At 36.3% G+C, this 12426-nt stretch overlaps 1 protein-coding gene across 1 annotated transcript; it reads left to right on the forward strand.

The window, feature by feature from the left end:
- The first annotated feature begins 452 nt into the window (after positions 1-452).
- Positions 453-11768, forward strand: LOC121426097 (sulfotransferase 1C2A-like). The gene is made up of 7 exons (XM_041622252.1): positions 453-981; positions 4559-4747; positions 7538-7665; positions 7824-8091; positions 8664-8758; positions 9323-9506; positions 11564-11768. Exons 1-7 carry the CDS (start codon positions 966-968, stop codon positions 11671-11673), a joined length of 990 nt encoding a protein of 329 aa, XP_041478186.1. The 5' UTR covers positions 453-965; the 3' UTR covers positions 11674-11768.
- Positions 11769-12426: the final 658 nt, after the last annotated feature.

A 12426-nucleotide genomic window follows, 5' to 3' on the forward strand; every position in this document is an offset into this window, starting at 1 on the left:
CTCCTTTCCACAATGGAATATCGACAAGCTTAGGGAGAGAAATAGGGAGATAGTCATCAATTTCATATGATTACATTATGCCCTTAAAATATCCCTGTTCTAGCTAAAATATATCAGCTTGCGCTCGCACCATTCATATCCACTTCAAAATTTCCATACACAGTGCTTGAAATAGTGCATTAATTGACCCTTCCTCAGAGCGGAATATCATTTTTTTAGCTCGTGCTTCGCGCTAGCATTATTAATTTTAATAATAAAAGGATTATATTTAGAACGCCCACAATCCACATCGCATTATCAAAGTTGGAAGATCCGCAATTACCAATCCTTTTCATGATTTTCGAATCATTAACGGATTGTCCAATTTTTAGGTCTAAACGTCATTTTTTTTACTCCAATCTTGTTGATGATTACAAAAAGTGCCTAGAATTTCTAAGTTCTTGACAAAAATTTTCAGCTCGCGCTTTGCGCTCGCATTATTTGATTGTAGAATTAAGTTTTGTATTTATGGGTAACTGCAAACAGTTCTTAACCTGTCCATTTTCAGGCCCAAAACATATATTTTTAAAAAGAATCATGCTTGCGCTTCGCGCTCGCAGTAATTATTTAGTTACAAACGCATCTTCTTCAGGACCACAAATACTACTCAGAATGTTAAACGTTTTAGCGAATCATTATCTTAAGTTTTAGACGTAAATAACCGTTCCACGGCGAATAACTTTTGCTACCTTCAGTTTTGACTTAAAAATACCTATATTCAGATAGAATATTGATGGCATCATCAAGAATTAAGAATGAAATCTAATCACAGCCATAAATTGTTGATAAAAAATGTTAATTACAGAGAGAGAGAGAGGGGGGATCAGTCACATGATCAACCGGTAAATAATATCATCAACCGATGTGCATATGTTTACTGAGTGCTTCAAGATTAAAATCAAGCTGGATGCTGCTAAATCAGAGATATGGCTGAAATAAAAGGTAAACATTATGATTCTTGTTGACTATACATGATAAATATGACCGTAGTGAGCTTGTAAAGTATGTTTGTTGTCGGTGCAAAGGTTATGTATACTTCGATCTTGAACTAGAGAAAATCATGTTCGAGCTAGGCGACCAGTTAGTTCCATGCGCGGCATATTCGTGGCCAGTCTTCATGGGGGGGGGGCAACTCCTATAGGTTAGCTACTCTACAAAATTGAAACTAGTCCCCAATCCCGGGGTCGCAGCCTATATTATCAAATATATTTCTACGTGCTACTGCTGTGGTAATACAACCCTGAAACAAACAGAGCATGATAGAACATGATAAAGCATGATAGAATAATATTACCTGTAACATCTCCTACTTACAGCCCATTATGTTTTATTAGAAATGTATGGTCACTTCCTCAATTTGGTTTTTATCCTATGCTATCTTATGCTATTCATAAGAATATGCTTGACTGGTCAAATGTTATATAATTTTCTTTGCTCCTGAACTCTGTCTACCCCCCCCCTCTCTCTCTCTCTCTCTCTCTCACATTTTTCTTCCCTCTCACCTCACCTCTCTGCCTCTCTCCCTCTCTGTTTGCCTCTGCCCCCTTTCTCCCTCTCTATCTATTTCTTCCTATCGTACTATGCACTTTCTCATTCTGAATCTTGTGTATATATGTCTTCTTTACTTATGTTTTCTTTATGTTATGAATTATATGTTTTTTTGTATTAATGCAGAGCCCTCTGGAAGGCCAGCGATTTTTTAATGAACGTTTATTGTATACATTGTGTAATTTTACATATTTGTTTGTATAAAGCTGAACAGGCTACTCTGGATAAAGATGTGAAATGAATAAAACAAATAAATAAATAAAAAAAAATATTGTATGGCAAGCATTGCATGGATTATAACTGGCTTAGAGATTGTATCTCCGGTCGTATGAGATTGTACCTCCGGTCGTATCTCTGTATTTTTAATTAGGGCAAAAATTCACAACGTATTGCTATTGTACAAATTGGATACGTGCTATTTTCATTTTCAATATTAAATCTAGCAACCTGGATGATAATGATAGTCACACAAAATTACGAGGTGAAATATATGTATATTTATGAAATTAGTTCCCTTATAAATTTGTAGTAGTTCATTTGATCCATCCTCACATTAAAATATGACACGCGCTTGTTAGCAGATTGCTTATTCATTCTTGCACATTTTTTTTGGTTTTATTTTTCGTTTTCAGTCACAATAACCCTACCAGCCGAAAATATGAATGATGTTATTTTCTCATGTAATATCAGCCATGCATGGCATGAGTGTAAAGATTCGGCAGTCCAAAGTACACTGAAAGTAATTTTGTTTTCTAAAATCTAAGCAGACAGCCTTTTGTCGCACTCTCAGCACTGCAGGGAGGGATGGTGAATTCGGGTAGGGGTTAGGACAAGGCCAACGCCAAGCGTTGTCTCACCTGCATATATATTGCAGTCATGAAGAGACTGCATGTCAACACTATGCTATATGACTTCTGAGGCTGTCAGCAGTTTAGGGGGTGAATTGTGGTTCTGACAGTTTTTATATATATACATAAAACTCCAAATTTAAAAAAAAGCAGTGTTAACTTTGATTTAATGTAAATATTATAGTTGTGTTATTTTTATTTAATTTAAACTTAATGTAAAAACTCTGCTTGTATGTGATTAAGTTTTTAAATTTTAATTTAATGTCATTTTGCTTGAGTAAATATTTGTATATAGTTAAGTATTTAGTTTTACGTGTTTTTTGTGTGTAAATTGTTATTTATATGTTCTTGTCTTTTTAATTGTGCAGGGCCCCATGGTAGAGCAGTTTTGTAACTGAAAGGGCTACCCTGCTGAAATAAAACGGAAATAAATAAATAAATATATGCATTAATGGCCTACTTTATCCCTAGAAAATCAGATAACACTAAGAATGCTCTTAATAATATGAAGCTATAATTATTTCCATGCAAGTAAGGAAATGATTGTTAGTGAAAAAGAATGTAATTGATAATAATGTGAGTAAAATTGAAAAATTAAATTAATTATTAAGGTGTAATGAAATGCCAATCTTTAGCATTATGTTGGATGATGGTGGGGGCATAACTTTTCTCAATTTGTTTTGTACAGTCTACAAGTATTAACAGAACATGCACATACAGCAAATCTGAAGGGTAACATTTAGGAAACTTTGACAGCTTTTCTATTGTACCATTGGCAAATTTGTGTGAATATTATAAATGGTGCCAAGAACTATAGCTCATTAAATAAATAACAACAACAGTTTTTAAAGAATAAACAAGTAAAATACAAAATCTAGTTCAGGTATAGAGAGTTCAGGTATAGAGAGTACTGAGTTCTGAAGTAAAATTTTAGTGTTAAAAAGTATAAAATTATAAAGTTCATATCATTAGAGGAACAAAGTAGTGTGAAAGTTCATTGACCTTTGGCCTTAATCAAATTCAACTCACATTCGAACTTGACCTGCACCTTCAAGAGATGGACCTCTTGTATGAATTTGGCAATCCCACATCGAAGATATAAAAAGTTATTATGTGTACAACAGAGCACAGTGCCAGTCATGGAAAGTTTTTGACCTTTGACCTTAATCAAATTCAACTCACATTCAAACTTGACCTGCTCCTTCAAAAGATGGACCTCTTGTATGAATTTGGCAATCCTACCTCGAAGATATAGAAAGTTATTGTGTGTACAGCACAGCACAGCACAGTGCCAGTCATGTAAAGTTCATTGACCTTTGACCTTATTCAATTCGGCTCACATTTGAATTTGACCTGCACCTTCAAGAGATGGACCTATAGTTATGAATTTGGCGATCTCACCTCGAACCTATAGAAAGTTTTTGTGTGTACAATTCAGTGCCAGTCATGGAAAGTTCATTGACCTTTGACTTTGCCCTTATTCAAATTCGACTCATCTTCGAACATGACATGTGCCTTCAGGAGATTGACCTCTGATATTAATTTGGTGATCCCACCTCGAAGCTATAGAAAGTTATTGGATGTACAACACAATTGTTGACGACGACGACGCCGCCGACGCCGGAAAAAGTGATACCGATGTCTCACTCCGCTACGCAGGAGAGACAAAAAAGAGAGTAAAAAAAAATTGCTTGTCATAACACATATACTAGGTTGAGCATAAATAAGTCACATAATTCTGCTTTAGAAAATACTATGTCTATGTCACGAAGCCCTCGTAACACAAAGGTTATATTAGCGATTAATCGCTAATTTGAGAGAGCAATTCTGATTGGTTCACAGCCAGTCTACAGAGCAAAATGGACATGCCACGATGATCTTGATAGGCCATTTTATTTGGTGATTAATCACTAAATTTGCATTCTTTACTTTACATATGAGAAAAAAAAAACGAAACTCACAATATTGTGACATTTATCATAGAATAATAGTCATGTAATATACTTCATGATAAACAATTTACAAAAATGCATATTCAAGCCTATGCCACATTGCCAATTGATATTTACAGCCCTCTGATGTTAATTGCAATAACCCATTTGATTATTTTATTTTTTTTGTAGATGCTGTTGAGTGTTGGACCGGGGAGATGTCGGCCCTCCTCGCCAAGTCCCCGGCGCATGCCGCCAAACTCTGCCACGAATACGAGAATGTTGTCATGGTATACTACATTCCAAAGAAAGGCATCGAGCAGACAAAACGATTCAAAGTTCGTCCGGACGATGTGTATATCATCAGTTATCCCAAAGTAGGTTAGTAAATCTCATCTGTCTCAAGTTCTATTAAAGGTTAGAGGTAACTTTTCTTCCCATCGACCAAAATACTGATTTCGACCAATCAGTAGGACGCATTTGGGAGTTTCTATTAAGGGCTTTATTTGTCTAGTTGCAAGAAAAAAAGTATCATACATCAGTGGGTCACTGGTGGTAATTCTGACTTTCTGAGGGCCACGACTTAAGTTTAGATGGCGCTATTACCTCTTTATCGACATATCAAAGATGATTGTGCATTTTCAAAAATAAGACTTTATGTCCTCTACCAGGAAATAAAATTATTTGTGAATTACCCTTATTCGTACAGTAATCATTGAAGATTTCCTTTTTTTACTGAAATAACTGTCTGATGTACATATTTACACAGCGTAGCGTCCAATGTTAGGAGGAAAGGAGACCGATTACATGTCTCAGTCTCACTCTCAGAAGGGAGTCTAGAATCCTGTCGCATAATGGCGACCATGGGTTTGAAGGGAGTCTAGAATCCTGTCGCATAATGGCGACCGTGGGTATGAAGGGAGTGAAGAATCCTGTCGCATAATGGCGACCGTGGGTATGAAGGGAGTGAAGAATCCTGTCGCATAATGGCAACCGTGGGTATGAAGGGAGTGAATAATCCTGTCGCATAACATTTACACGCTTTTATATAGAGAACAGTCTCAGAATCGGCATCTGTAATGGAAAAATAGCTGTGGATCTTAATAAACATAATGCGAGCGCGCGAACTAAAAACTGTTGATATTATGACTTGAAAGCTAAACATTTTGACACGTTTTTATGAAAAGGAAAAAATCAGATTCTGAATCTGTAACTTAACAAGTTCTGTATCTCAATAAACATAATGCGAGCGCGAAGCGCGAGCTGATTTTATTTTTTATTTTTTTTAGATTTAGACTTAATATCGCACATAAATTGTAGTTTTGTCATTAAAAAAAGAAGGGTGTCAATAAATCATGCGAAGCGCGAGCTTAAAGTTTTTGTTATTTTGACTTAAGAACTAAACATTTTTGCACGTTTTTATTTCGAGAACAGACTCAGAATCCGCATCTGTAATTGAACAAGCTGTGGATCTTAATAAACATAATCAGATAATGTGAGCGACCGAATTGAAAACTTAATATTTTGACTTGAAAACTAAACATTTTACACGTTTTTATAAAAAAAAACAACTCAGATTCCGCAGCTGTAATTGCACAAGTTGTGTATCTTAATAAACTTAATGCAAGTGCGAAGCGCGAGCTGAGAAAGAATTGAGATTTTGACCTTAAGCTGGCACATTATAATTACTGTCGGTAGAGAAGCGCGAGCTGATAACTTTTGACATTAAAACAAAAAATAAACATTTAAATACGTTTTTATGTGTAGAACAAATTTAGATTCGGCATCTGTAATTAAACAAGCTGCGTATCTTAATAAAAATAATGCGAGGCAGCGTGAAGCCCGAGCTGAAATCTTTTGAGACTTAACTAGAAGACCTTAAACCGGGACATTCTAATCAGTACAGACATGACAGAGAGCTCCCCTCGTTCGCATTGCGACCAAAAAATTTAACGATTACAGTATGCAATTTGAAATTTATCAACAAACAGAATGGAACTCAAAGACCGAGCAAAAAAAATTATGAAGCAGTTTGAACAGTGACCCGACAGTTTGTCGTTTTCTCGACGCGTCAGTCCAGCAGCTCTGCGCTTGCGCAACAGACATTTTTTTTTCATTTTTCCAACATCTCAGACTCCGCATCTTCACCTAATCAAAACCTGGGGAGTGTTTCATCAACATTTTCATCCGACAAGTTGTCAGATCTGACATCTTTCTCTGATGTTGATTGGCTGAGAGGTACTTTTACTATGGTAACTGTCGGATGAAATGGGACTTGTCGGATAAAACGTCCGACAAGTCCTGTCATGAAACGCCATCCTGGGGTCCGTTGCAGAAAGAGTTGCGCTTAAACGCAAGCCAAAAATCAATCGCAAGTCCAAAATGCGCGCTGTTGATTGGTTGAAAATCAAGTTGCGCATGATTTTTAGTGTTGCGATTGATTGCAACTTTTTCTGCAACGGGCCCCTGGACCCCGTCTTACAAAGAGTTGCGATTGATCCGATCAACCTCGTCGACTGTATGGAAATCAACCAACGTCATAACATTTTGTTCAGAAAATGTGCACAAATTCCTTTGCAAACAAAAAGAAACACACTAAATTTTCAGGAAAACAATGAATGAATATATTTACGAAATATTTCAAAAAAGATACATTTTATATGTTAACGTTGCTGGCCATCCATAGTTGTGATTGATCGGATCAATCGCAACTCTTTGTAAGACGGGTCCCTGGTTTACCCCATCCCCTTCTCTCTCTGATTTTTCTCCTTCCTTTTGTTTTCGTTTTATTTTCATTTTGTTTTCGTCTGTCTCTTTGCCCCTCCCTTTCTTTTCTTTCTCTCTTTTTTCTTTCTTTCTTTTTGTATTTCTCTCCTTTCCCTTTTCTTTCCTCTTTCTTCCTTCCTTTTTACCACTCGGCCTTTTTTATTTTTTCCGACCGTTGCGTGATTTACCGACGATATCCAAATTATTCGAGGGGGGTCGTACCACCCACCCCCCCCCCCCTTTACCGACGGCCCTGGCCCTAGCCCAAATGGGTAACCGATGATTGTATTAAAAAGTACTAATAATGTGTAAGTCATCGATATACGTTTGATTTAGCCGGTCCATCAACCTATCAATGTATCAACCAATCAAATCGGATGCAATGTTTCATTTTCATGTGAACAGGAACTACGTGGCTCCAGCAGATTGCAATGTTGGTAAGGCTTGAAGGGGATCTCTCATTCTACGAAGGAAAGCATATCATCACGATGGTTCCTTTCTTGGAAATTTGCACTTTACCGGACATGACCGCGGTAAGAATGAAAAGTTAACAGAATTGTTTCTGTCACCTCATGCCATGATCGATCACAAGACAAGGATCATGAATTTTCGTTAAAAAATAAACTCACGGATTGTCTGCATTCAAAGTTTTGTCAATTCATTCATTTTTTACATAAATGCTATATTTTAGTACAAAGACAAGGAAGAGATAATGTCTGGACCGACAGGTGTTGAAATGGCAGACGCTATGCCAACCAATACACCTCGGATACTAAAAACACACGTGGTCCCAAGATGGCTCCCTGACGGACTCAAAGATAATCCTCCAGCGAAGGTGCTGTACATGGCTAGGAACCCAAAGGATACGGCTGTTTCTGGCTATCATTTCTGTCAACTGGTCAAGCCACTTCCGACGTATACGTGGCATGAATTCTTTGAGGAGTTCATCGCAGATAGAGGTAACTCTTACTCCTTACCAAAGGTTTATTGACCTCGTAAAATAAACTTTAATTGCAATGGTAACCATCAATCATCAACAGGATCTCTAGGCTACTACCGGTGTAAGGATTACTCGTCGACACCCACTTCATGAAAGCAATATTGATTTACAATTACGAATATAATAATACAAAAAAAATAATAAAACCAGTAAAATAGTATTCAGTAAGAATGCAGTACAATAAACATTACAAGTTTCCTACTTTCATCATCATGACACTATGCAGTGTACAGAAATCCTGACGTCACGATGAGAGATGGGGGAAATTATGAGAAAATGTAAAATATGCCATCAAATAAAAAAAGAAGGCCCTTTTCTCTATATTTATGAAGGCTTTGACAGTATTGTCCTTAAAAGCCATTAAATACTATTAAAGGCCATTAAAAATACATCATTCTTTATTGGCCGGGGGTGGAATGAACATAATTTAATTACTCCCAACGGTTGTGATACTTGGTGGGGTCTTGAAACTACAATTTCTCATTCATCATTGTTTGCGTTCTTATATCATCATGTTCCAAACTTTTACAGCTTTTTACGGTTCTTGGTTCGAGCACACGCTTTACTGGTGGAAGCTCAGGAATCATCCCAATGTTCTCTTTCTCAAGTATGAAGACATGAAACAAGTACGTAATTCTTCATCAATCTGTGGACGAAGTTCCAAAGAAATTTTGATATTCAAATGTCATAAATTTGTCACTCCATGTCCGATTTTAATACGTTTGAGTGTTTTGTTTTTGTGATTGTATTTTATATGTTTTAATTCATACCACTTTGAGCCTGTAGCTCTCATTTAAAGTAAATTAATGACCAACAACCCTTAATGGTGTTCATTTATTCCCTACAATTATCGAAACAGCATATTTTCTGATAAAAACAAGGTATTATTGTTACTATAAATTCTCAAATATAAATGGTTTTTTTTTCATATACGTCGTAATCGTTATACATGTATAAATAATTGCTTGTGCCCCAATTCCAGTTACCTTCACATTGCTAAATCAATCATATTTAAAGAAAGATCAAAATGAATGGTAAAATAATCCATAAAATAGTGTAAGAAATACTAGGTTGCGGGATTTTTTTTTAGAATCGAATGAAAATACAGAAAATACTAGTTTGATTATTTGATCATGATATAATTATTGCATATGTACAGATATGTTCATGCTATTTATATTCACTTAAAGGACCCGAGGAAAGCCGTGATTCAGATCGCACAGTTCATGGGGAAATCTTTACCAAACGACATCATTGACCGTATCGTCGAAGCATCAAGTTTCAAGTTCATGAAGAGTAATGAGAGCATGAACCCAGATGTCGCTTTCAACAAGCTTGTGGACCTCACAAAGGAGAAGTCATTCATGCGAAAAGGTAACTTAGGGGGCAGTTTTATTTAAAGGGGAGGTTAATCGGCGAATTTGGGGGAACTATTCTTCAAATATGAAAAATAATTTGTTTAATTCAGGCGTATTAACAAAAACAAATAATTTGGGAGATGATAATTCTTTCTAGATAGATTTTCTCATAGAAAATAGCAAATAAATGGTTCTTTATCATGTTTATTGATAGGGTTTTATCAAAGAAATTGCCCCTTTTGTAGACGAATACAATTTCATTATTTTATTCAATTATTTATTTCATTTTTTTTATTTATTGCAGGTAAGGTTGGCGATTGGAAGAAATACTTCTTAGAAAATCAAAATCGTCGGTTTGATCAACTTTCCCAAGAAAAAAATGTCCGGATCTGGACTCGCATTTATTTTTGAATGATAATGATGTGACAATGCTCAGCTCCCCCAGTAACAATAGAATAATTCTCCGTGGACAGATCCATGCATCAATCATGTTAATATCATGGTTTTCATAATGATGATACAGATATTGATCATGCACGGAGAACAGACGATTCAAAATTTTCAGAGAGAATCTCGAATCTTAAAAAAAAAACAAAAAAATATGGTTCCATGCAGCGGCGTACCCAGGATTTTCCAAAAGGAGGGCAAATATGTTGAAGGATATTTCGTCCGCGAAAGAATTTGACAAGCCAAAATAAAGTCTTCATTTTCAACCACAATTACAGGATTTCGTACCAGGAAAAAAATTTACAAGCAAAAAAAAAAGATCTTCAAGTTTAAAAGAGTGGGCACACGTCTGTTTTCATTGCCTTTTTACACATATTATAATTTGCTTCTCAAGGGGGGGGGGGGGCACGTCCCCTGGATCAGTTGGGACTCGTCAGGGGGGGGGGGGCAGGGGTACGTCCCCTGCATGGGTTGTCACTTATGACTCGTCAGGGGGTGGCAGTATGCCTCCCTGTCTCCCCCCTTAGGTATGCTAGTGGTTCCATGAGGATACAACAGGAGGGCTACAAATATTCGTTCGACCCCACCCATTCGATTTTTTTTTCAATCTGATATTAATTGAGAAAATTGCATGAATTATAATTGCAAATCTAACACTGATTCTACAAATGGTAACTACTGAGCTTCGTTTGCCCTAATTGGGAAGATATATCAATGACTTTGGAACTATTGTTTGACCGGCGGTAGAATTGGGGCTATTTTACTGTTTCAGTTGATAAATTTGATTCCGTCATAGTCACGATAGTTATCTTCATAAATGGCGATTTATTTTTAAAATGAGCTGGCTACGATACCATTCTCTGGTCAGATATGAAATATCAGATTTATATCCTATCACGTGACGTATTTGTTATTTTATTTTGCTCATAACATAATGATTTTACTTGGATTTGTTTTACGTGCACATTCCTATAGAAGAATTTTCCATAGGCAGCGGTGGGTTTCAGTAGTAGGTTGTAGAAGTATAGTAGGGCATGTGGCCATGATCCCCTAGCTTCTATTTAGAAAGGTGGTAAATATAGTTACATTTAGACAGCCTCATGCTTGACATGAGATTATTTATCACCACAACTAAAAAAAGGTCCAGTATGATAAGATGCAATACAATTTTTGATAAAGAAATTATGTGGCACTATCGAAAGACGAAGGAGGGGGGCCGGGGGAGGTGCTATTGGTGGCTTTACACCCGATTCGACTTTCTTGTACACGCAGGATCAATTATTGAAGAATTATATATTTTTAGTGAGTCAAATTTTCTGTTCACTCAATATACTTCAGGTTAGTGTACTAATGTCATGAATGTACAGCCCCGGCCGGGTACCTTAATAGTGATATCGAACTGCATGGGACCAGGGACGTCTGGGGAAGCCTTTCACCTTTTTGGTCTAAAAATACGAGGGACTTTGTTAAGCACTAGTGACACATTCGGGTGAGTTATTCTTGTCATAAAATTCGACTAAAATTTGCTTTTCTCCACCGCCTCATTCATGAGATCCTGATCCCACTATGTAATCGACATTAATCTGAAAATATTATTTAGGAATCCGTTTTTCTCATGTTTCGCAGGTATGGTTGGAGATTGGAAGAATTACTTCACAGAAGATCAAAATCATCGATTTGATAAACTCTACGAGGAAAAAATGTCCGGATCTGGACTTGAATTTAGATTCGAATGATAATCATCACCACGAATATTAATATCTTGACTTTCTAGATAATTGTAGGTAATAAGTAAAGCTACTGGAAATAGCATTGCTTTATGCTATAAAAATTCATTATCTCAAAAGTCATTGTCTCAAGCCCAAGGCTTGGCTGAAGAATATCTGGCTGGTTGCAATTGGTCTAATATATACTTGGTCTAATTCTCATTTGATCTTATGACCAATTCGTCTAATATAGCCAAATGGTCTAATTGCATTTGCAACTCTACATGACCTATTTTGTTTGTTAAGTGTTAAATGAAATGGGGCGACAATTTGTGGAGTCCCCTCCTCTACAGATTGTTGCCTAAATGAGGCGACAATTTGTGCAGAGTTGACAATTTGTGGTGTCAAAGTTTGCACCCTAAATTTTTTTGGCACTATTATTTGCTGCACCATTTCAGCAATGTTTAAGTTGCTGAGTAGTAGTCTCAAGATAAGATGTAGATCTGCTCTAAAATTTTTAAAGGAAAATATCACGCATCCTAAAACAAAATTGACAAAATGACATCTTACAGCCTTTCCGGTGCAAACAGGAACAAAGGATGCATTTTTGTAACTTATTTTAGCTTAGGGTGGAGGACTGCACCTATGATGGAAATTGAGAGCTTGTGAGTAATTGTGCGTTTTTTGCAACATGTATTTCAAGTTTGAATGATATGAATATCATTTATTATTTTAATATTTATGTTGTTTTATGGTATAATATGTTATTTGCATTTGCATGCT

The sequence above is a fragment of the Lytechinus variegatus genome, chromosome 13 (genome assembly GCF_018143015.1).
Source record: "Lytechinus variegatus isolate NC3 chromosome 13, Lvar_3.0, whole genome shotgun sequence".
NCBI classification, from domain to species: domain Eukaryota; kingdom Metazoa; phylum Echinodermata; class Echinoidea; order Temnopleuroida; family Toxopneustidae; genus Lytechinus; species Lytechinus variegatus.